At 57.4% G+C, this 24,744-nt stretch overlaps 1 protein-coding gene across 1 annotated transcript; it reads left to right on the plus strand.

Annotated features, from left to right (window-relative positions):
* The first annotated feature begins 1,873 nt into the window (after positions 1-1,873).
* Positions 1,874-24,456, plus strand: AFAP1L1 (actin filament associated protein 1 like 1). Its single transcript, XM_018073526.2, has 19 exons — positions 1,874-1,928; positions 15,034-15,162; positions 15,675-15,758; positions 16,113-16,210; positions 16,336-16,447; positions 16,849-16,947; positions 17,633-17,844; positions 18,193-18,372; positions 19,092-19,178; positions 19,460-19,553; positions 19,666-19,818; positions 20,267-20,478; positions 20,901-21,046; positions 21,403-21,481; positions 21,600-21,714; positions 21,924-22,088; positions 22,335-22,516; positions 22,765-22,893; positions 23,265-24,456. Exons 1-19 carry the CDS (start codon positions 1,913-1,915, stop codon positions 23,286-23,288), a joined length of 2,316 nt encoding a protein of 771 aa, XP_017929015.1. The 5' UTR covers positions 1,874-1,912; the 3' UTR covers positions 23,289-24,456.
* Positions 24,457-24,744: the final 288 nt, after the last annotated feature.

Below are 24,744 nucleotides of genomic sequence, written 5' to 3' on the forward strand. Positions count from 1 at the left end.
TCACAATTTTCAGGCATGTGACAGGACTGAACCATTACAAACAGGCCAGGAAGCTGTAGGATATCTCTGCAGGAGCCAGGTCAGCAGGGTCCTCCGAGGGTACAGCAAGGGTTTTGCCTTCACTGTGCCAAGGGCCAGCTCTGCTTCTGCCTGTTCTGGTCCCCCCTCCTGTCCTGGTGTCTCCCATCGAGTGGATTGAATGCTCTCCTTGCCATCAAATGTTGCCCAGCCTGTTGCCCAAAAAGCCATCACAAGGTTCCTGTGTGAGGCAGCAGAGAGATGTGGGGCCCCTTGCAGGGGTTTGCCAGGGTGCAGGGGGCTCAAGACAGGAGATCTCCCTTAGGAGCAACCCCAGCTCTGGGAGCTTTACACCAACATGGGAGGGGCTGGGGACTGAGGTGGAGATGGCACCATTTCCCTGGTAACCACTCCTGTCTGCTTTAGAGCAGCACTAACTGAACCAATTTTATTTATAATTGTTTTACTTATATAAACTAGGGCTCCCTAAATCAAGCTTAACTGTTTGTGGCTACAGGAAACTTCCATCTCCAGCAGCAGTTTCAGTGATAAAGCCTGGAGGATATTATTAATAACAATAATAACAGAACAGCAGGAGTCTTTTCATTTTCAAATAATTTTATGGACAGTAACTAACTGTTCTCCTGCATGGCAAAGGTGGGAAAACTGAGGCAGGACACAGTGCTCCCTCCCAGAGCCAAGGCAGCCTCTCTGGCTCATACCATTCTGGGGCAGCAAACCTCATGGGTCACTCATGGGCTGTGCAGAAGGTACCCAGGTGTCAGCACCTGCCCTGGAAGCAATTCCTGCCTGAGCCCATCCTCTCATTTGGCTGCTCTGCAATTCCCAGCCACAAAGCAGCCCGAGCCTGCTGGTGTTGGCAGCCCTGGCTTATGAGCACCTCTGACCACAGATGACCCCATGTTATGAGAGGCTTGATCCAGACAGGAGGGACCAACAAACACCATCCAGGCAGGGAGCAGTGTCTGGGCAGGAGCTGGCTCCCAGCCAGCCATGGAGAGGTGAGAGAGGCTGCTGCCTCACAGCAGTCCTGGGCTGAGTGTGCCCCAAATGGGGAATTTCTTGAGGCCAGTTGCTAATGCCCATCTAATATTTCAATTATTGCTTTCCCAAGTGATAACAGGGTATGTGTGATTTACATATTTCTGTCACAACCTGCTGTCCCCAGAGGGGTGCCAGGAGACACTGTCCTTGCTGCCACACGTGAGGCACTCTCTCACACACCCCACAAGTCTCCCGAGCCCAGATCTCCCTTGCGGGGAGAGGGACAGTGACAGTGGCATGAGCACCGCGGCCCGGCAGATGCCGGGCACATGAGGGGCACCAGGAAGGAGCAGATATGGAAGGGGTTTTGAGGTAGCTGTGTTTGCTCACAGCATGTGTGTTTGGGTGTGGGAATTCGGTATTTTTTCCCCAAACCGAAGTTGCCCAACCCAACAACCCCCTCGGGCAGGTGAAGGTGCCCCACTCTAGACCCCCGCCCTTCCCAGGGGGGTCTCTGGGTGCTGCGGGGGATGATCAACGCCCGGTGTGCGGCAGCACCTGGTGGGGATGTAGGGATGAGGGGACCCGGGACACCCCCAGCCGCGCAAGGGGGGTCGTGGGAGGTGGGCGCTGCAGGGCTGCACACGGAGGGGCCCCGTCTCTGGACACCCTTCCGCCCGTGCTCCGGCGGGGGAACCCCCCCGGGCTGTGTCCGCGGTGCCGTGCCGGGCCGTGCCGGTGCTCGGCGCTGCCGATTGCACCGAGGGAGGGCGACGAAGGATTTGGCCGCTCCGAACCGAGACCCCGGCCCCGCCGGGCGGCTTGCTGCCCTGACACTCGCCCGCCGCGCCTCCCGGGGCGGCCGGTTGCTGCCCGCGGCTCCGGGACCATGGACCGGCTCAGTGGTAAGAGGGGACGGGACGTGGCGGGACGGGACGGGACGAGAAGGGAAGGGACGAGCATCCCCTTTCCCGGGAGCACGGCGCGGAGGAGAGAAGGGTTTCCCATCCCAGTTCCAGGCTGGGGATCGCGCATCCCATCCCAACCAAGCGGGTGCGTCTCACCGGCTCGATGTGGGACCCTGCTCCCAGGGTGCCTCTACCCCTTACCAGTCTTGCGGCAGAGCCAGTTGGGGCACAAACTGGTGCCAGTTTCCCTTTGCTGGTCAGATGGGTAAAAAGCCATCAGCCTGCAAGGAAGTCTATAGGGTGTAAGCACTTGTTAGGGGAAATTGTGGTCGTAGAAAGGGAGGTGACATTTTGAGATAGAGCTGATCAGATTTAGAGGGTTTCCTTATCTGGGGAAGATACCAGTGGTCTCATAAAGCCATGGAGGGCCTGATCCCCACCCTGTTGGGAAGTGGCTGCGTTCCCACATGTGTGTGATTCCTGCTTGCAGCTTGTGGCATTGGGCTCACGTAGCTGTTAGGCTTTGATCTGGGATATGTATAAACCTGCCAGGGGCTTTGGGCCAACTTTGTAGAGAAGGTCCTGGCTTTCTGCTAGGGCTGGCAGGTCCCTGGAGGGAGCGGAGGAAAACTTTCAGGGGGCTTGCTGTTTGCTGCCGCTGAGCAGGGGCCTGAGGCTGCAGAGGAGGAGCAGGTGGTGACATGATGTAGTACGGGGGTCCTGGCCCTTGACCTGTCCTTGGAGGTGCTACAGAAGCACCAGCCAAAAACGATAACAGGGAGGCCAGGGGCCTCAATCTTGCTCTGCAGGCTGGGACCACGCTGAAATCCCAGGGTAGTTCAGGCACTGCTGTGTCTGCAGCTGTGGGTCAGCACCAGAAAGACCCAAGGGTCAAGAGTTCCCCTTCCCGATGTAAAAGGATGGGGTGGCGTTTCCGCAGTGGAAACACAGTTATGAGGAGTGTGAGACTTGTGGAAACACAGCTCATGGTGCTCAGAGAGCAGAGTCAGTGCCCTGCAGCCTGGGAGGGGACAGGGCTGGTGACAGGGACAGCCTTCCTCCACCTTCCCCTGTGGTTGCAGCTCGCCCTGCCTGCCAGCCTGGGTGCCTTTGCCAGCTCTGAAGGAGGGTGCTGTTGCAGGAGGAGTGTTGTCAAATGACATGTGATGCCAGAAGTGCGGGGTCCCAGAGTACATCGCTAATGGGAGAGCAGAGGGTCTTGGCTTCCCTATTCTCCTGCTGTGCAAGCTGATGGGAGGTTACTCCGCTTGCATCACAGTCCACCCCAAAAATCAATCTTGGGACCTTGTGGCAGAGGATGCCCAGCATACTGTGGAAGCATGATGTCTGGGCATGGTTTGGCCTCTCCACAGGTTGGCCTTGCCAGGGAAGAGCCTCTCTGCTGTTTCATCCCCCTCACTGGTGCCTGGTATGGTAGCAGCAGCAGCGCCTGCCTGCTTTGTTTTGAGTGCTTGTGATGAATTGTTGTTGGCACCTGGATGGCTCTTTGCTAATGTAAACCTCCTCCAGACCCTCCTGCTCGTCATCCAGAGCCACTGGATCCCTCTGGTGGGCTGTGACACATGGAGGGAAAGCAGAGGGTTCTCTCCGGGCTTCCTTCCCTAGTACAAAGGGTGGTGAGTCTGGTGGTGGGCAGGAGCTCTGTGCTCCATTCCCAGCTGTCTGGCAGCCCCTTTCTTCACCTGGAGCTCTGCTCAGGCCCTGGTATCCTGACTTTATGATCTGCCAGCTTCTGGTTGGTGTATCCTGACTTTATGATCTGCCAACTTCTTCAGTGCTTTCCATGTGCCAGCTGAGCCTGCTGCCTTCCCCAGCAGGCTGGGCAGCACCCAATGCAAGGCTCAGCTCTACACCAGTGGCTAACTGGGGGAAATGGTGCTGTGGGCTGTTGGGGGAGTTGTTTCAGGTTGTGCTGATGGAGAACACAGCTCACAGTGTGTGATTTGGGAGGTAATCTGTGCGAGAGCCTTTGCTCTAACAGGCTTGTGCTCACACATGGCTTCTCCTCATTAGTGCCTCTTCCATGACCTTTTGTGCCACCAGAATTTAGGTCCTGCACCAAACTTATCTGGGGTCTAAATCCAGCAAAGCCGGTGGAGATGTGTCAGGGATAAACTTGGCTCCAGCTCGCCCACAGGAATGGGGAGGTTGCAGGACTGGTGGGAGGGAGCCCGGATCATTCCTGACCTGCCTCCTCAAGCTGGCAGCAGGAATCCCGCCGGCCCCGCGCCGGTGGAAGGGGAGCGGAGTGGGTGAGAAACACTGACCGGGCCAGCTGTTAGCGAGCCAGGCAAGTGCCGAGCTCTCCTCCGCATTGCAGCCATTCCTTCCGCTGGAAACTCAGCTGCCCGGGGCCACCGCCTGTTTATAGCCCGGCAGCGCGTGGGGAAGGGGCTGAGCCCCCCTCGGGCTGCCCCTTCCCATTAGTGCTGGGCAAAGCGGGGTGGGAGGGCGGCCCCGGGGATGCTGATGCGAGTGGAACTGGGAAGCGCTGGAGTTGTTTGCCCCTCTGGTTCTTCCAGTATCCTTTGTGCAGCCTTGGTTTAACCAGGGAAATAGGTCTCGCTGGAGGTACTGGATCCCTGCTGAAGCCAGCCTGGCTGCTCTGGAGGGGCACAGACCTGCCTGCCCTGCACGGGCGCCTACTGCGGAGGAGCTGCTGGAGAGGGGAAGGAGGCTGCTGAGGGAGTAGCGTCCTCCATCCAGGAGCCCTGGGGACTGTCCTATCTGCCTGGGCTGTCTGGAAAACCTGCCTCTTTCCCGCGTTTGCTCTTGACCTGGAAATGCTGTTTTCCGGAGCAAATGTGCTGAGCTGCGAGGCTGACGTGCCCTTTGCTACGGAGCAGAACTGAGCTCCGATGTGCCTGCAGCTGGCAGGAGGTCCTTATCCCTGCCCAGGAAAACTTTGTTTAAGGTTTTGAAGAAGCTGTCTCATTCCAAACAGTGGGAAGCCTTCTCAGAGGAGGACAGAGAGAGAACACAGGGTTTGACCCAAGATGTGCCTGGTTTTCAGTAGCCAAATAACTTGCTGGGGACAGAAGATAACAGCAGAGTGGAGGCTTGAAGTGGTTTCTGGCATCCCAGACTTATGCCCTAACCCCTTAACCCTTCCCTACTACCTAGTCAGGCACAGCTAAAGCTCTCTCCTGAGGAACACACATCTCCTGCATATAAGGAACCTTAAAATTGATGGCATAACTCTCCATCCTGTAAAATATCTATTAAATATCACTCTTTCAGGGCAGCAGCAGGACAATTGGGTTGGAAACCTCCCAAAGAGCTCAGCATAGTCTCTGCCAGCTCTGCACAAACAAGGAGCTGGCACCCCTGCCAGGGCACCCACGAGGTGAAGAGAGCAGGGAGGGCACCCTGGCAGCCAGCAGCAGCCTGTCATCACCCTAAGGCACTAAAAGCAGTGGCATTTGGGGATCTCAGGTCCCTGTGTGGATGCTGGGTTGACGATCTGCAGCCTCTGCAGTGGGAAAGGATGAAAATAACCTCTTTGGGCCTCCCCCCACGGCATGGCTGCTGCAGCCCCTTCCCTTTCTGCTGCTGATATGCCTCCCATCGCATCAAAGCCGGCTCTTTGGCAGGCAAAGGAAAACACTGACATTTCGTAACAGTTTGGAACAAAAACAGAGCTTTGCTGCAAGGGGTTTCCATGCTCAAAATACTTTTTTTTTTTTTTTGAAGTGGGTTTCATGTGCATGTGATCCTGGAAGTGATAAGAGGGAGCTCTGGGCAACGCTGGTATGCTCTGATCACTGGCAATTAGTAGGAGATGTGAAAGGAGCAGTTTGAAGAATGGCTTTGGCTTTCTTCTGGGGTTTTTTGAACATTAAACCTACCCAACTTTGTGAGAGGGGAACAGCTCCATTTTGGCTCCTTGTCCGCTGTATTCAAGTGCCCATTTTATGTGGTCCAAAGTTTTGGGAAACACTTTGGGAATCCAAGATTGTGAAGGACAGAGTCAGGAACAGAAGTTATGTAGCAACAGGTTTGATAGCTGGCTGTGTGTCCTGGAGTTACAAACAGGTATGGGTGAACCAGTCCCAGCACTGGTGGAGCCATCGGCAACGACCAGAGCAGTCAGTCTCACCTTCCCCTGTGCTCAAGCTCGTCAGCATTCCCGCCGGGATAAACCGGCTTTCCTGCCCCTGCAGCCCTGCCCCGCAGGGGTTAAGCGGGTAGGAAGTGCTGTCGGATGGTGGCCTTGCTGCTGCACCTGATGCTCCCAGCGGAGCTTGGCAAGGGAAGGAAACGGAAGGGCTGTTCTCGGCTGAGAAAATACGCTTATCCTGCTCTCTGAGGGTCCTCCGGAGCAGCACGGCCCTGGCCCCCAAACAGTGACACCCTCTGCTGTGCCCTGCCTGCCCCTGCCTGGGAACATTGGGACAGGGCTGAGGTGGCCACTGAGAGGGTCCCAATCCCCATGCCATGCAGGGAGGACTCGTGCCCAGCACAGCTCCAGAACTCCTGGGCATTATTGAGGTCAGGGCAGGGATGCCAACATTGGGGGCTGAGTGCTGGATTTATATCTCCCTCCTCCCAGGTCCCCAGAGATATTTCCCCCACAGGAAGTCTATGGTTTCTCCTCCCACCACCTCTGAAAATAAGTGTCCATATCGTGCAATGCTGTTGAAATCATTTGGGAAAGTGGAGGTAGATGATGATTGATCCACCAGCTCCTTTCTGCAAATCCCACACCTGCCCTGCCCATCAAGCTGCTTGGTGAGGGTCCTGGACCCTCCTCTCCTTCTGAGGGTCCAGCCACAACCTCCTCATATGACTCTTCCTCCTAGGAAGATGTGTCAGCCCTGCTGGCCTTCCTGTGTCTCACTCCCGCAGGTTGGGTATTGCATCCGAGGCATTTTGGATCTTGGCTTTGGGGAAGAGGGATGTATGGGACACAAAGAGGTGTCTTTTGGGATGCAGAAATCTTTCTGTTGTCACCAGAGGGGCTGAGGTGCCCATTTTGGAGATATGGGGGCTGGATCTGGCCCTGGGTGGTGGCATGGCCATACCTGCCTGGGTGCAGGGCAGTGGGAAGGACATGCCAGCATCAGCCCCAGGGTGCTGAGTCACAGGGTTTCCCACCACGATGCCTACAACCAGCTGTAATTCCAGCTGTCCTGGAGGCTCAGGTTTGGTGGAGACCAAGGACTACACAGAGGTGAGAGCTTCAGGTCCCCGCAGCTCCGAGACAGCCACAGGCAAGAAGGTGTGACCCAGGGAGGCTTCCCAGTGCTCTGCCTGCTATGGAGGATGGTCACAGGGGTGGGCAAATGGTTGTGGCACCCATCCCAGGGCCTCTCCCAGTGTTGGAGGGGAGCCCAGGCCAACCTGCTGCTCCTTGCGCTGCGGAGTTTGTTTGGAAAAGGCCGACACCAAAATTTTGGTTGGAGAAAACACAGTTTATTCTGGGTTCTGAGTAATCCTAACATCTCTCCTTTGCCTGAAGCTTGTTTTTTATACATTACTCAGCAGGTCTTGCCCCTGCCTGACTATTCCTTTAAAGGGCATCTCAAACCTTTCTTTTTCATTCATTATTTAAATGTGTTTTCCAGCCAGGAGCCTCCGAGGTCTGCTCCCAGGCTGGCTGGGTGAGTGTCCTGCCATGTGCCTGCTGAGCCTGGCACCGAGTTTTGAAATGTAGTCTGGAGGTACTGAATCTGGTCTATGTGAATTTGCACAGCTGATTATGTTGAGCTGTGGCTAGAAACAGCTTGTATCTGGGGTTAGGAGCCCCCCAGGGCTCAGGGGTCTGGGGCAGAGCAGGCAGAGGGAGGAAGCTGCCCATGCCCTGCCTATGGACGCAGCAGGGTCACTCCAAGATATCTCACCTTGGTGCTTTTATTTGCTCACCGTCTTGCAGTGCTCAGCAGTAAGAAGGGGGCCACCCAGAAACCACCCACTCCTCCTCTGGGGTGGGGGCAGCTGCAGCCTCTTCGGGTCAGTGGGATAAAGTTTGCTTTTGGTGAGCTAAAGCAAACAGCCACTGACTTCTCCAGGAGGCAGAGAAAGGGCTGACAAGCTGGGGGAACAGCCCCTGGAGAAGGGGTCCTGCTACAGCACAGGGCACTGGGGGATCATTACCTGCCCGGGTTTCAGGAGATGCTTGTGGGTAATTTAATCAGCCTGTTAATTATTACCTGCACCATTTGTGAAGCAGCTGTGAGGAAGGACATACCCTGCAGCCCAACAAGGATTTCTCCCAGCAGCGATTCCATGCAGAGAGCCTCAGTCCCTCTGACGTCCCACGGCTCTGCTGGTGAGTCACTGCCCAAGGACTGGGGTGCCAAGTGGAGTGTGCAGGGTGAGGTGCTGCTGCTGAGGGGGAGATTTTCCTCTCGCAGCCATGCTCTGAGTGTGGGCATCACCAGGAGAGCCTGGGCTCATCCCGGGGGTCCACTTGCAGTCCACAACCCTCCCCTTGGGACATCCTGCAAGGGGTGTGCTGCTGGGCTGGGTGGGAAGGGAAGTGCCAGGATCCCCTTGTTTTTCAGTCTCTTTATTAATCCAGTTACATAGAGAAGAGGCTTGTCGGGCCCCACAGAGTGAGTGATGGTTCCTGCAGTGTGTGAGCTGGCAGGGGCATGAATGCAGGCGATAATCTTTGCCCTTTGCAAGCTCTGTCAGCCTGTAATTACATTTCCCTCTATTCAGGACTCCTGTTTCCTAGTTTAAGACTCTGGAGGGTGTGAAACTGTCTCTACTCCAGGAAAAAGTGCACTCAAATGGGGATGTTTGAAGTCTTGCTTCTGTGTCCAATTCCCTTGTGCCTGGCTGGGTGCTCTGGGCAGAGCCACAGCTCTCCTTGCTCTTCTCCCTCTTTTGGGAGGTGGTGAGGACTCTGAGAAACCCCTCTGCACAGAGGGCCAGGGAAGCAGAAGGGCTTGGGAAGAGCCTGGCTGAGAGGGCAGCTCTGCCACTTGGCCTGGGCTGGACTTGCTGCTCGTCTGGTCTCTGCTGGGGTGAGCAAGTGGCTGGAGCGAGGCCATGAGATAAGGGCTTGTGCATGGCTATTTATACTGGGGAGGTGAGCTGCTGCTGGCAAAGGCATTGGGACTGCTGAAAGCAGCTAAACTGGTGCCACTGGAGCTGTGCTGGGAAAGGAATACCCCCAAAGCTGCTGTCAGTGCTGAGGAGTGCATCTGGAGCAGATGGGGCCACCAATGAAGGAGGCTCTGGAGGCACAGCCAGACCACCCCTTGTGCTGTCTAACCTCTCTGGTTGCTCATCCACCCCTCTCCCAGGACTAGAGTGGGATGGAGGGGCCCTGAAACCCCTGTGGGCTCCTCTGTCTAAAAAGAGAATCCAGCATGCAATTGCACAGGGAGGCAGAGCCGGCAGGAGACCTTCTGCCCCCTCGAGCAAGCAGGTTTCATGTTCATCTCCCAAGACTGATTTTCCAAGGTTATCAGCTAAGGGTATGAGTTACTGTGAGGTCACGATGACGAGGTCCCCAGGAGATGTGTGTTGCTGCTCTACCTGCTGCAGCCTGGGGGGGTGTGCCCCACCCATGGCAGGGAAGGGAGTGGGGAGGCAGCAAGGAGGTGCCGAGAGTTTGGGGAACAAAATTTGAGCTTGCCTTGTGCTCCACAATGCTCAGGGATGCGTGGCACCCAAGCTGAGACCTGCTGGGGGAGCAGGGATGGCTGTCAGAATCCAGGGAGTTATCACAGCAAGGGGTGGGAAGAGGCACCAGCTGGGGCAGTTGGAGAGCCAGGGAGGGTGGAGGGCTCCTGGCCTTGCAGGAGCCAGTCCCAAGTGCTCAGCTCATGCTGACATTGTCGGATGCTGAGTCGGAGGCGCTCCCCCCATCCGCCCCACTCAAGGGGCCCTTGTTTCCAGGGAGGAGATGATTCATGAGCACAGAGTGGCCCCTTAGCAAATCTTCCACTGTTACAGGATGTTGCCAGAGCTCAAGTGTGATCATTAATGGTTGGCTTTTCCCTAAAACCCCTCCGGCCAAGTTGTTCCATAGCAGCACAGACTGGGAGGAGGAGGTACTTTCCAGGCTGCTGTTCCTGGCCCCAGCCAGCCCATCCCAGTCTGCCCCACACCCAGCAGGTGATGGCTGGCAGGGAAGCAGAGATGGATGGCGAGGGTGCCCTGCTCAGCCCTGCCATCTCCAGGGGCTGAATGCTGCCCCTCTTCTGCCCACTAGGCAGGGCACTCCTGTACACACCAGAGGAGCAGTGGCCACAGACAGGGTGCAGGCAGTGCTCTGTCCTCCTGTCTCCTGCACAAAGGAACAATTCTGGGAGCACCATGACGCTCCCACCAAGGCACTTCCTTGCTGGCTGTGCACCTGCCTCCTCCTTGTTGGAAAGAAAACCTCCTTGGGAATGGGAATGGGAACAGGAAGTGCCCTGAGAGCTCAGCAAAATGCTCAGGAGGCCATGGGCTTCCTCAGAGAGCAGCAGTAGGGGACAGCTGGCTCTGCAGGGATGGGAAGTTGCACGATGGGGCTGGAGGGGGCTGTCAGCACCCACTTTGGGCAACACCCCCCTGGTGATGCCCGTGCTGGGGCAGGCAGTGAGACATGGAGGCATGTCCTGGCGTTGGGTGTCTCTTGCAGGTGACTCAACATCAGCCCTTGGAGAGGTAAGTGTGGTTTGTGTGCTACAAACAGCTCCTTTGGCAGTGCTGGGTCTGTTTGTCCCACAGGGACCTCCTGCAGGGCTCTTCCTGGGGCGTCAGTGGGTGCTGGGACAGACCCTTCCTCAGCCCACACCCCACCTATTTATGGCATCCCAGGAGCTATAAACATTTGTTTACTGCCGGTGGCAGCTGTAAGGAGCCCTGTGCAGGCAGGCAGAGCGTCCCAGGGCCCTGCCTATGCCAACAGGAAGGATTTATTTGTGCTTGGTTTTTATTTTAGCTACAAACAATGGCTGTTACTCCCAGCATCCGATTTCCCCCCAGGCCTCCTCAACCCCAGCCATCACCTGGTGTGGGAGGAAGCCTGGCCAGGGGCAGGTCCCTGTGCACCTCCCACTGCATTACAGTGGTGTGATTCAGCATCTCCTCCAGCATCTCCCCTCCCCGGGGTTTTCTCAGGCTGCAGACTGGCTTTTCTTGGGATGAAAACTCCATGTGATTGTCTTATCTCTCCCCCTGCAAAAGCTGAGTCTGTACACCAGGAAACTCCTGCTTTGGCTTGGCTGGAGACTCTTCCTCCTCTTCCTCTTCCTCCTCTCTGCAGGTTGCTGGAGCAAGACCTAATTTTTGCTTCTGTGATGGAGCAGAGGCCAGGGAGGGGGTGACAGGCTCTGCAGCTGCAGGCTATGTCCAAACCCTTATCTCTGTGCTGTGAAAACAGGTCCCTGAGGAGGGGGAGCACTTGTGGAGTCTAAAAATAGAGCTGGCCTGGGTGCAGGGTGGAGAGAGGTGGTGGGATGATGGACGGGATGCAGCTCCTCTGCCAGCACTGTGCTTGGTGCTGCTTCTAGGGCAGGATTTAGCAGCAGAGGAAATACTGTCCCATTGTCCTAAATGGCAGCAGTGTCCTAGTGCTGGTCCCCTGGCTCACCCTCTCCCAGTAAAGCTGCCCTGGGTCCCCCCAGCCCATCCAGCCCTCTTAGCTGATGTTAAAGCCATCTGCTGCCATGGCTCCTGGCCTTCCCAGGCTCAGAGATCTCATGGGCATCTCCCCATTCTGGCAGTGGGACAGGCTGCAAACGTGGAGAGGAGTGGGTTTCTGGGAGGGCAGGCTCCTCCAGGAGACATCCTGACATGGCTGTGCCCAAAGCCTGAGTGCAGAGAAGCGGTGTGATCCCACATGATTTCAGTGGAAAAGAAACCCCAGCAGAAAGCAGCAGGTGGGAGCCATTTGTCAGCACCAGAGGCAGGCATGGGGCAGGAGGTGTCCCCAGGCTCAGAGGGCGGGGGACACGAGGTCCCTTTTCGGCCGTGTCACCTGCTCAGCGCCTGTGGCTGATCTGGTATCCGACCGCCTCCTCCTCCAGGAGCCCTTTGATGTCCCGCTGCCGCCTCTGTCCCCGAGCTCAGAGCCCCCAAGGCCAGAGTTGTGCACTGACACCAGCGCCCACTCTCAGCTCAGGATCCAGGTCCCCTGCCCGCTGTGGCGTGGGCTCAGATGCCATTTGTGCAGGGGCTGTGCTCACTCCCACCAGCTATTGCAGGAATGATGTTCTGGTCCTTGCTTGCCAGGCTTGAGTTAGTCACATCATCCACTGCTGCACCCCTGGAGCAATCTCCCCTTGCTTCCTGCAGGCACCCCCTTGACCTTCTTTAGAGTGGAAGCCTAAAGAGCATAGGAAATTAATTCCTTCCCTCCCTCCGCTCCCCCAGGCAGAGGCTCGGCTCAGCAGGCTGTGTGCCCTCCTGGGATCACAGGCCTCTTTGACTGCCCCCTCCCTCCCCCTTGTATTTTGGAGGATGTTTAACAAGGGAGACGGAGGGGACAGCTCAGCTGGGGGGAAACAAAGGCGCCTTCAGAGCTCGCTCCATGCCTGCCATGCCGCGTGTGCCCGGCTCAGCGCGGCGCTCGGGCGGTGCTGGTGAGCTCACCCCCCTGCCATGCCGGGCCACAGGCCTGGCTTATCGGGCACCCTTGGCTCCTGTGTGCTGTGGGGTCTCCTCACCCCCCTCACAGCCTGCTTTGAGACTATTAATAGAAACCCGCCTGCCCTTCTGGCCCCGGCTGGCCCAGAGCCCTGACACAAGAGCTGGTGGCCGTGATGGCAGATGTCCTACATGTGGAAGGGGATGGGAATGATGGTGAACATCCCTGCCTGGGCTTTTGTGTGCAGTGGGAATGGAGATGCTGGTGATCATCCCTGCTGGGCTTCAGTGTGCTGTGTGAAGCCAAGGTAGGGAGTGTGCATGGCCCCCATCCCCTCTGTGGGAGCTCATGGCCAGGTGAGAGCCTGCTGAGCTGGGGCAGCAGGAAGATGGGTGACTCCCTAGATGGTTGCAGGTGCTGGGTGGACAGGGGATATATTGCTTTTTATCCCAGCTGCTTCCTTACTGGTCCCCTGCCTCTCCAAGCCCTGCAGGGGAGGATGTCCCACCCAGCCTAGAGACAACCACTGCATCGTGTAGCAGGAGCCTGCTCCCATCCTGCCTGTACAGCACTCTGCAAACCTCCCAGGGAAGATCTGCCCCTTTTCCCTCCCTTCCTACCTCTGCACAGGGGCCATGGGAGCTGGGTCCTCACCCTTGTACATTAAGCACAAGGCTCTCACATAGTTAGAGTGGGTCCCCACCGTGGGAGGTGTGTGCTGGAGAGGGCCAGTGAGCAGAGCATCAGCAGGACCTGGGTCTTGTGGCTGCCTGTCAGCTGTGGGATGTTATTCCAGCTCAAGGAGCTGGAGTCCCACTTCTCGTGGTTGCCCTCTCCTTCCCCACAGTCTGGGGGATGCTTACAGCTCCCCAGGCTTGCTTGTTCCTCCTGGAGCTTGGGAGGCTACCTGTCCTGGATTGGCCTGCCCTTGGGAGATGGGCACTGGCAAGGCTGCTCTGGCCAAAAGGGCTGAGGCTGCTGTTTAGCTTGGCACTGGGGAGGGAGGAGGAAGCAGAAGGTCTGTGGAGATAGAAGCTGGGGAGGCAGGAAGAGACTTGTGAGGCACATCCTGCCTCCCATCCTGGGAAGGTGACAATTTGGGGCTGGACATACTGTCTCCTTGCCTGGGGGCTCATCTTGGCTGGGCACTGATCCACCTCAACCCATTCATGCTGGGCTCCTCTTCAGCCAAAACCCTTTGAATCACTAGTTGGTTTTACTTCACTGTCCCTGCTTTGGGCAGCAATGCCAGACTCGCTCCATACTCCTTACATGAGTATGGGGAATCCCATCAGCAACACAGCATCCTTCCCTTCCCCTGGGGAATATACCCCATGCCAGCCCTCTCTGCTGCCCATCTCTGCTGGCAGAGCCTGGAGGGGAGTGGTGGGGACAGGTACAGCCCAGGCAGGGTGTCCCCAATGCTCTGTGCTTCTGGGGCACATGCTTTCCCCTCCCTGCAAGCCATCCCCATAAGTCAGCACATCCGAGCTGCCTCTGTGGTGATCCCTGGCCTCTCCTTGTGTCCCTGGAGACCCAAATCCAGCTGTGTGCCACCTCAGCTGTGCTGTGAGGACTTTCAGTTGCTGCTAAGAAGGGATCCTGCACTGGAAGAAACTGCAGCTCCTTTTTCTGCCCTCAGTAGCCTCCAGAGCTCCAGGTTTGCTCGTGTCCCTGGGCTTGGCCTCCCCAATTCAGGCCATCTCAGGTGCTGGATCCTGCTGGAGCTGCCCTGGAGGCCAGTGGAGCTGTATGGGTGTGTGGTCCTGGGTAGAACAGAGGCTTGGCTTTGGATCCAGCTCAGTTTTGTCTTATCCTGCTTGGAGGAGATAAGGTACAGGAAAAGACCTGGGATGAGGATGTTGATGCACGTGCAGAAATGAGGGTGTGGGAGCTCAGGAGTGATTTGGAGTCCAGAGCTTGCCTTGTCAAATCCTTCCCATCCTTGGCCAACATATTTTCCCAAAGCTGTTGGTCAGCTGCTGCCATCACTGTAAATTTTGCCTTCAGTGATGAATTTTTTTTGTACCCTGCTCTGACATTGAAACATCCAAGTGTTTTTGGGAGCCTTGACACATGGGTATCCCGAGCTGCAGTGTGTTTTGCTTTGTAAAAACTGATGGTTTGAGCACAGCAGGGGAATACGAACATCCCCCAGCAGATGGGGGAGAACATCTCTGGGTGGCACTGCCAGTTGGCTCTGGAGATGGCACCTGGCTTTGCTTTCCTTCCTTTCCCTCTGTGACCTCCCAGCGAAGGGGCACCAGCAGCAACGATACCTGGTGAGGAAGACAGGGGTGTAGTTTTATCTGCATGGAAAAAAATGTGTGCTAAGCCCTTTGACAGAGGTCCAGTAGCCTGTGGAGCTGGTATTTCCATTCACAGACTGCATCCTGGACTCTGCGTGCAGGTGGAAGAGCTTGTGCATGGAAAGAGCATGTGTGCACTTAACTGGGAAAAACCCTCATCCTGGTCATACTTCCGCCTTGTCTTAATGCCAGCACCCTGATATCCCTTTGTTGATGGGCTTTTTCCTGCTCTCCCCAGTGCTGGACCAGCTGCTGCCAGAGCTCAGCATCTTGCTCAAGCTGCTGGACCATGAGTACCTGAGTGCCACCACGCAGGAGCAGAAGCTGGCTGTCTCCACCATCCTGCAGAAGTTACAGCCATCTACAGGTCTGTGTCCCTGTGCTGTGGTGCCCAGTGGCTGTTCCCAGGGGCAGGTCCTGACCACAACTCCAGCAGGGCAGGGAAAATTTTCTTAAGGGGGGATGAGCCCAGCGCCTGCTCAGCACCCTCAGGGCACTTTGCTCCCTGCTTTCACTTCCCAGCTCCTCCGTGCCCCAGGAGCGGGGCCTGGCATCAGCCCTGCCGTGGCTGCAGGGGGGGTTGCTCCCTGCAGAAACACCGCCCTGCAGAGCTCTTCCTGCCACAGCTTCTGCTGAGCACAGGGGTTTCCTCGGGAAGGCCAGGAGGACTGTGCACCTGGGGCTTCACAGCCTTCCCCCCTTCCTGTTCTCCTGCAGGGGCAGCAGCATCCCTGGGGGCTCCTCCACTCCCTGGGTGCCTGCACTGGAGGAGTGCCCGTGGCCTGTGTCCTTGGGCTGGTGTTTGTGGGGAGGAGGGTGCCAGTGCTTGCCCTGGCCACCCTGCCTGCCCCGGGCTCAGAGCATCCCCCTTGTTTCCAGGGAAGGATGTGGACTACATGTATGTCAACACAGCATCCCTGAGCAATGGCACCAGCTTCGTGGAGTCTCTCTTTGAGGAGTTTGGTATGTGTGGCTGACCTGGATTGATGCCCTGGGGGGTCATGGTGGGTGGATGTAGTGCTGGTCCTGGGGTTCCTCTCGAAGTCCCTTCCCCCCAGGAAAGAAGAGTGAAAGCTGCATCCTTGTATCCAGGGTGGGCATCATCATCCCAGGCTCTTGCTCCTACTCCCATCTAGCTGTCTAGGGGCTGACCACAGGGAACCCATGCACCAGCTGTGTTTACCAGTGATGCCCATCTCCCAGCACCTTCCCAGTGAAAGGCCATGAGTGATTGCCTTGGGGATCCCTGGAGGGCACGGCTGGGGAGGCCAGCTCTGTTTTCCTGCTCCCTTCACCCTCTCCATTTACCCTGGGCAGACTGTAACCTGCAGGACCTCCAGGACATGCAGGAGGAGGAGGGGGATGCCAGCGATGGTGTTGGCTTGGAGCTGTCAAGGAGCCAGACAGCAAAAACTGTAAGTCCCTGAGTGCCCACCTGCAAGGTCTGCTCTGCACCTGCATGGGGACGTGGTGGTGGCCAGGGCTGGGATTCATGACCCTCTCCACTGCCTAGATAATATTGGTGGTGTTTCTGCTGTAGGTTCCTGTGGATCCTGCTCCACCACTGCCCACCACTCCCCCACCTGAGGATTACTACGAGGAAGCCCTTCCCCTGGGCCCTGGCAAGGCCCCTGAGTACATCACCTCCCGCAGTAAGTTCTGCTCCGTGCTGAGGCAGCAGGAGGGTAGGGGAAGCCCCACAAGCTGCCTACTGCATCCCCACACCTGGCTGCCTCCCTGGAAAACCAGGCAGTCCTTAGTGGGCTTGACAGCTCATCTTGGGGAAGGAATAGTCGCTGCTCCCACCAGCATTGCTCCTGTCCCACTCCCTTCCCGTCCCACTCCTTTCCTATCCCACTGCACTGTTATTGCAAGGAATTTTTTGCTTCAGCTCCACTGGGAATGGGGTGGTGGGGAGACGTCAGACCCACAGGGGACTGAGATGACCTGGGAGGGTGTGCTTGGCTCTGCCCCAGCTCACAGGCTCACTGCTTGGAGCATCGATGATGGGAAACCAGTGTAACAGCCCCAGCTCCCTCTGCTTCCTCTGCAGACAGCTCCAGCCCCCCCAACTCCATCGAGGATGGCTATTACGAGGATGCAGACAGCAACTACCCCGTCACCAGGATAAATGGGGAGCAAAAAAATTCCTGTAGGTATCTGGGTGCCCTTGACAGGGAGGGGAGAGCTTTGACAAATCCAGCCCTGAGGTGGGGCTTGAGCACTGGTGGGGTTGAGGCTGAAGAGTCACTCACATGTTAGAGACTGCTGGGCAAAAAGCAAGGAGTGTGAAGTGCTGTTCGTCACACAGGCCAGAGCCCTCGTGCTGATGCAATCGGTGCTGTGTCTGTCACCAGCACTGGGAGGGATGTCCCTGCCTGTGCAGCTCTTGTGCCCTGTGTGAGGAGCCTCGGCCATGGCAGAGGAGGGTTGGGGAAGGACAGCTCAGTTCCTCCGTGCCCTGTGTGGGACATGTGGGGCAGAAGGCCCACGTCAGCCTCCATTGCAGGTAGAAGTTTAATCCAGGCTTTCAAAGTCTGAGCCTCTGAAAAAAATAAGCCAGCCAAGGGGTCTGGGTAGACGCACCTGGGACTGGCGCTTGGCCCACGAGCATCCTGCCAAGATTCAAGGGGAAATGGAGATGTCTGGGGCCAAACGCTGCTGTTTCCAGAAGTTGACATGGAATCCATCTATCCTAGCACCCAGCCCAGGCTCTGTGCTGGAGTCCACCGAATGCAGGGAGCCCTGGCAGTGTGCTGGCAGTGCCCTGGCAGTGCCTGTGCCTGGCAGGTGGGTCCCAGAGTGCCTTTTGGGGTGACTCCCCTGTTTCCTTCCAGACAATGACTCGGATGCCATGAGCAGCTCTTACGAGTCGTATGATGAGGAGGAGGAGGAGGGGAAGAGCCAGCAGCTGACACACCAGTGGCCATCAGAGGAAGCCTCCATGAACCTGGTGAAGGATTGCAGGATTTGTGCTTTCCTGTTGCGCAAGAAGCGCTTCGGACAGTGGGCCAAGCAACTCACCATCATACGGGACAGCAAACTGCTGGTGAGCTTGAGCTGGTGGGGGACAGAAACCCCCTTGGTGGGTTATGACAGTGGTTGGGCTGAAGAAAAATAGCACTTTCCAAGCCAAGACCCTTCCCCAAGGCTGCCACTGCCCTGCAGCACGGGCAGCAGGCTGCCCTCACTTCCCTTGGAGGGCTCACAGTTTTGGGACACCATGGAGTGGGAGGGCACCCTGCAGTCCTCCACCACTGAGGCTGTTGCATAGCCTGAGCCACCTTCATCTGTGCCACCTGTGAGGGACCAGGAGGGACCCCCGGCATGACAGCCAGACAGACAGGTTTTAGCTGAGCCCTGTTCTGAGCTAAGCAGTTCTCTTTGCTTCCCCTAGTGCTACAAAAGCTCCAAGGACCGGCAGCCACATGTGGAGGTGCCCCTGGGCACCTGCAATGTCATTTACGTCCCCAAGGACGGGCGGCGCAAGAAGCACGAGTTGCGGTTCTCGCTGCCGGGGGCCGAGGCGCTGGTGCTGGCTGTGCAGAGCAAGGAGCAGGCTGAGGAGTGGCTGAAGGTACCACGGCTGCCCCCTGCTTCTCCCCAGGGGCCACTGACTCCCCTTGGCATCCTCCCTGGCTGAAGTGGGGAGGGGGTTTCCCTGGGAAAGGTCTTACCCCCTGGAATGGGAAGGGGGCTTTGCTCCTGTGTCTTATCGGCTGGAGGGGCTGACCGGCTGCTTCCCAGGGCCTGGGCGTCTCCAGCACTGATAGCCCCCGCGGGTGGGGATGTTTGCTCTCCCCCTCCTCTTCCCTGTGGCCCTTTCCTGCCTTTGTTCAGGGGCGGGAAGCGGGGGCTGCGGGGAGGGGGCCGCGGGTGGGAAAGGAGCCTCTGAGCACGCCACAAATCCAGCTGTTACCCCAAATGTGAGAGAACAGGGTTATTTTACACAGCAGGGACAAGCCACTCTGTGTCTGCCTGTAAAACAAGGGGCTCTATAAGTGTCCTGTGCTGGCAGAATGACTCCGGTTTGGGACCCAAGTCTCTCACCTCTGACATTTCCAAAATCCCTGACAAAATCCACAAAACTGGTTGCAGTTTTGAAGGGGCCAAAGTGTGTGCAATCCCACAGGCAAGCCAGGCTTGTGCCCTGAGCAGGGCTCTCTGCCCTGTACGGTGGAGATCAGGATCTAACCCCACAGTTCAGCCTGGCTCTGGCAGTGAAGAAGTTGAGCCAGGGAGGGCAGCCCTGGCCCTCGGGTCCATTTTCAATGACTGCTGGAGCTGTCTCTGCAGGTGATAAAGGAAGCCAGCAGCCCCACAGCAGGCGGGATGGAAGCCCCCACCTCCCCAGTGATGCCATGCAAGATGGACCTGGATAAGGTGATGGTTTCTAAGGGCCCTACCAAGATGTTGCACGGGGCTGCTGCAGCCAAGCCTGGGGAACACAGGGCTGGGGGAGCCCCAAACTCCTGGGGCTGCACAAGGAGCACTTCCCATTCTCACAGCAACTCTGTGGGGCTTCCCGTGCTGGGGAAGGGGGGCGAGAAGGGGGCTTGGTGATATCTCAGCCCTGTGCAGGGGGGCGAAAGGCTAACAGTGACCATTGCTGGGGTCTGCACAGGGGGCATGGCTGACAGGGTTCTGCTCCATTTCCCCCACAGCGGCTGTCTCAGGAGAAGCACACCTCGGACTCGGACAGCGCGGCCATGGGTGACACCAGCTCCCCGGCAGCCCGCAGGGAGCACAGCGAGCACGGTACAGCCCCCACCCCAGCCGGGGGCACCACAGCTGGGAGCACCCTCTCCAGTGAGGGGGGAGGCCAGGACATGCACCAGGGGCACACAGCTACCCTGTCCTTTCCTTCCAGGGAAAGGCAAAAAGAGCGGCTTGGCTGACCTGAAGGGCTCGATGAGCCGAGCAGCAGGGAAAAAGATCACCAGGATCATCAGCTTCTCCAAGAAGAAGCCTTCTGCTGAGGACACACAGACCTCCTCCACTGAGGAGGACATCCCCTGCTGTGGTTCGTGTGGGCCAGGGACAAAGATGGGGCTCGGGTCAGGTGGGAGTGGGAGCAGTGGGGAGTGACATCCTTCTCCCCCACATGGCTGTAGGGGGTTAGGGGGTAGTGGGGTAGGAACAAGTCACCAGTCTGCTAGAGGGCTGTGACAGTACCACAGGCTGTGAAATGCTACCCAGTCCTGCTGTGCAAATTCCTGTGGTGAGTGGGGAAGGGGTGAGTGGTCACCCATGTCCCAGAGAGCAGGCTTGTGGGACTGTGTGGTACCGAGCTGGCACCTCACCTGGGCTCAGGGTGTCCCAGCTGGTTCTCTGTGGGGAAACTGAGGCACAGAAGGACTGAATGAGAAGGGAGCCATGCTGTAATCTCTGGGCAGCTATGTCTCATTAAAGCCTGCCTGAGGTCCAGCCGAGCAGGCCCTGATACCCTTCCCTCCCCCTGCCACTCTCAGGCTACCTCAGTGTCCTGGTTAACCAGTGCTGGAAGGAGCGCTGGTGTCGCCTCAAGGGCAACACCCTCTACTTCCACAAGGACCGCACCGACCTACGGACCCACGTGAACGCCATCGTGCTGCGGGGCTGCGAGGTGGTCCCTGGGCTGGGCCCCAAACATCCCTTCGCCTTCCGCATCCTGCGCAACGGGCAGGAGGTGACAGCGCTGGAGGTGAGTGACAGCGGGATGGGCAGGGTGTGCCAGGCCTGTGAGGAGGGGAGTGCCAAGCTGGGGGAGCATCCCTTCTGATGATCAACACTCCCATGTAAGCACTGCCTTGTTTTCCCCCGTCCTGTATGTTAAAGAGTCTCAGGGTATCATTTAGGTGAGCTCAGAGCAGCCACGCAGGTACTTGCAGGCTAGAGCAGGGAGGAGACTGGCAGGGCTGAAGCAGGCAGGTTGCAGGGGCTGGCTGGGGGTTTGGGATTCCTGCATATGCCTGTGGGCTTTCTCTTGAACCCTCCCAAGTCTTGCACATACGCTTTGCGTGTGGAGGCTGACTCGTGCACAGCAAGGCTTTTTGTCAGGAGACAGGAGCGAGGACAAGAGTCTGGGAGCTGGGGATGCACCCCAACCCTTTCTCTCTCTTGCAGGCAAGCTGCTCCGAAGACCTGGGTCGCTGGCTGGGTCTTCTCTTGGTGGAGACAGGCTCCAAGACAGCACCAGAGGCCTTACACTATGACTACGTGGATGTGGAGACGATTGCCAACATAGTGACAGCTGTGAGGCACTCCTACCTGTAAGGCTGTCCTCCTGCTGTGCCTGGGGCTGAGTGTTGGGCTGGGGATAGCGATCCTTAGCCCTATGGGCTCCCTAGAAAGAGGACAGGCTGGAATGTGGTTTGTGCTGTCATCTTGGGGACAGCCAATGTCCCAGGGGTTGTTTCCCTTGGATGGTTTCCCCTTGGGCAGGATGGAAAGCAGAAAGTCTTTCATCAAAGCTGATGAAGGACTTGGGATGGGATGGGTAGGGTAGGGTAGAGTGCTCATGAATTAAGCTGGGAGAGCAATGCAGGAATCCCTCTGAGATAGAAGGGCTACCTGAAGGGCTGGCAAGGACATCCTGGAAAGGAAGACCCCATCTCTCCTTCTGCAGGTGGGCCAGCTCCTCCCAGGATCACCAGCCAGACTCCTCCCGTGTGGTGTATGATGACGTCCCGTATGAGAAGGTTCAGGTGAGCATGACTTCATGTCTCTCCCTCTCCCACTGCTGAAAGTGTCCTAGGGAGCCTCGGCCAGGCTGTGATGGCCCCATGGGTCTTTCAGCACGCTCTCCCTCCTGTCCCCACACAGGCCGAGGAGGAGCCAGGGCGGCCAGCGGGAGCCCAGGTGAAGCGCCACGCCTCCTCCTGCAGCGAGAAGTCTCGGCGGGTGGACCCGCAAGTGAAAGTGAAGAGGCACGCCTCGAGTGAGTGGAGTCCTCGGCCACAAACCTCCCGGGAGGGCCTGGCCGGTGTGGGAGGGGGCTGTTTCCCAGGGGGGTCTGCAGCCAAGTTGGGGCCAGCTGACCCCAGCACACTGGTGATGGGTTTTGCCGTGCCAGCTCAGCTGGACTGTGGATGGCACTGGTGCATTCGGGGTCACAGCCCTCACTATGGGCTCCCCTTGTGCGTGCAGGTGCCAACCAGTACAGGTATGGGAAGAACCGGGCTGAGGAGGATGCCCGGCGATTCCTGACAGAGAAGGAGAAACTGGAGAAGGAGAAGGCATCGATCCGCAGCGAGCTGATGTTGCTGCGGAAAGAGAAGCGAGAGCTGCGGGAAGCCATGAAGGGCAGCGCGGGTAGGTTGGTGCCGCCCGAGCACTGCGGCTGCTCGAAGGGGCTCGGGCAGAGCGGGGAGGGGCAGAGCTGGGGTGGCACGGGCACACTGGGCTGGCGGTGACTATGTGGCTGTGAGCCGGGCTGGCTGCAGCACACTGCTGGGCTGGCAGCCCCATCTAGTGTCCCCATCCAGGAGGATGGGTGGATTCTCCATCCCCGTAGCCTCATCCCCAGGCCAAGGCACTGAGCTGCGTGCGTTGTGCCAGCAGGGACAAAGCTGCAGGAGCTGGAGCAGCGAGTGGCCACACTGGAGGAGCAGTGCCGGCAGAAGGAGGAGCGCCGCGTCGACCTGGAGCTCAAGCTGACTGAAGTAAAGGAGCAGCTGAAGCAGTCGCTGGCAGGAGGGCCGGCCCTCGGGCTGGCTGTGACCACCAAGGCTGAGAATGGGGTATGCATCCCTTTTTCCCTCTCTGTCACGGCTCCAACTTCCACCAGCAACAGCGTGTCAGGGGAGCAGCATTTGGGGAAGAGGGGATATCCCTGTGGCTTTGTCCCATTGTGGACAGAAGTGTGTCAATAAGGTTTGGCCACAGCAGTTTTGACCTCATGACAGTCTGTGCTTTTTTTTTATCTGGTTGTCCTTGCTTTCTGGGTCTCCTAAACCCTTCTCCTTCTTGAACTCCCTCCTTTCAACAGGAAGCTACAAACAAGCCAAACGGGAGCCCCCCTGAGCACTTGGTCCCTGTTAACTGTGCAGCTGAGCTGAGGAAGAGAAGTCCCTCCATCATCCCTGCCAACAAGGGAAACGTGCTGCGGAAGGCCAAGGTCCTGCTTTACTCTCCCTCTCCTCCCTGGCCCCACCGGAATTCTCAGTCTTTGTCCCATCCCCATTGCTTTGGCGACTGGGAGTGCTCCCTGCCTCAAAGCTGCCAGGGTCCCCTGCAGGCAGGCTGACTCAGTACAGCACACTCACTGCTGGCATGGGCCCGGATTGCAGGGAAATTTGGGAGGTGCAGGGCTGGGTGAGCACTGGGAAAGCATTGCTTCAAAAATGCCCGGGGCAGCAGCAGCAACCCCAGCACAGGAAAAAAAACCCACACAGCCCCCAGCAGGGAGACATGACTTTGAAGGGCTCTGTGTTTCCTTCTCCAGCAATGTCTCCTCATCCCCTGCTTTTATTTTATCTTTCTCTGCAGGAATGGGAAAAGAAGCAGACTTAAGCCAGCCAGCCAAGCCCCTGATGGACACTGGAGCTCAAGGAGGAGCTACAAGCCCCCTTTCTCCAAGACACTGGGAGGGTGCTGGGAAGGCATGGTGGGAAGAGACATTCTCCCAGACCCCACCACTGTGGCACCGTCTGCCTCGTGGGCAACACTACAAACCAGGGAATAGAGGGCGGGAGTGGGATTTGGGAGGCGGGTGGGGAAAGGGAGAGTCCCTTGTGGATCAGGGTCACATACTACTGGGAAACCCATCTCTGGGGAGAGCCTGCCCCAGGGCCAGGAGTTCGACATAAGGTGTGTGTGCCCATGGTGGTGCATAAGGAAGGAGGGGAGAGCCTGGGAGCTGGCAGTTGGCACTGCCCAGCAGGCTCCCTGATTTATCAGGATCAGCATGAGTCCAGGCTAACACTTTCCAAAGCAACCACGGACTCACTGGGGATTTTTAGCTCCCTTAGTATTGGGATTCATGAGCTGCTCAGGACCAGACACTTCAGAGATGCTGATCATTCACCCTGCTCACTGCTCCCAGCTCTGCAGGGTCTCATCTCAGGGTTCCTCATGTCTCGAGCTTGCTGTGCCTCAACCAAGTGCCTTCGTCCAATATTTCCTTCTTGTCTTCCAGGCAGTAAAGGCGAGGGCGTGCTGCCTTCCCTTGGGAATGAAGGAAGCTCAAGTGTCAGCATTTGAAAGCAAATTAACAGTGGACACCTCTCACCCTTGCTAAACAGCTTAGAAGTGCTGTAAAGGGCTGAGGCTGGAGGCAGCCCTGCTCTCTGCCCTAGTCCTGTTGCTTTCAGAGGAGTGGGAAGGGAGCAGGGCTCTGTCCTGGCCCACAGTGCATTCACACTATTGCTGCCGCAGTCAGACACAGGTTGCCAAGGCATGTGGTCAAAATGGAGCGAGGGGAAGTTTAAAAAAAAAAAAACAAAAACACAGAAGTGCTATCAAACAGGGGGATTGGAACAGAACAGAGAAATACAAGAAGGTCATTCAGCACAGGCAGAAACAAGGGACAGGAATGAAAAGGAAAGGCCCAGGCTTTTGCGCTGGGAACAAGGGAGTCGGACCATCACCCACTCATGCTGTCACTGCCACAATTAACCTCTGGAGCTCGCTCTTTCAAAGCCCTGTGTTAGTAACTAGGTAAGCAGCTTTTAATAAAAAAACTGGCACTGGCCCGCTGGTTCCTCTGGCTGAGGGAGCATGGCAGGAAAGCTACTCCTGCTCACAGGGAAACAGGCCAGGGTGGGTCTGGGGTGAGTTCAGCACTCCTGCAGCAGCTTGGATGGGCAGGTTGGGGGAATCTTGTACACAGTATTAGTGATTGCTGTTAGCTCAGAACCCTGTGCTCAGCTGCCTGCTACCACAGCCTATGAAAGCATACCAGAGAATCTCAGAGTGATTTGGACTGGAAGAGACCTTGAAGACCATCTCATTCCACCCCTGCCATGGG

The sequence above is a fragment of the Manacus vitellinus genome, unplaced genomic scaffold (assembly GCF_001715985.3).
Source record: "Manacus vitellinus isolate BGI_N305 unplaced genomic scaffold, ASM171598v3 scaffold_25_pilon, whole genome shotgun sequence".
Classification (NCBI taxonomy): Eukaryota; Metazoa; Chordata; class Aves; order Passeriformes; family Pipridae; genus Manacus; species Manacus vitellinus.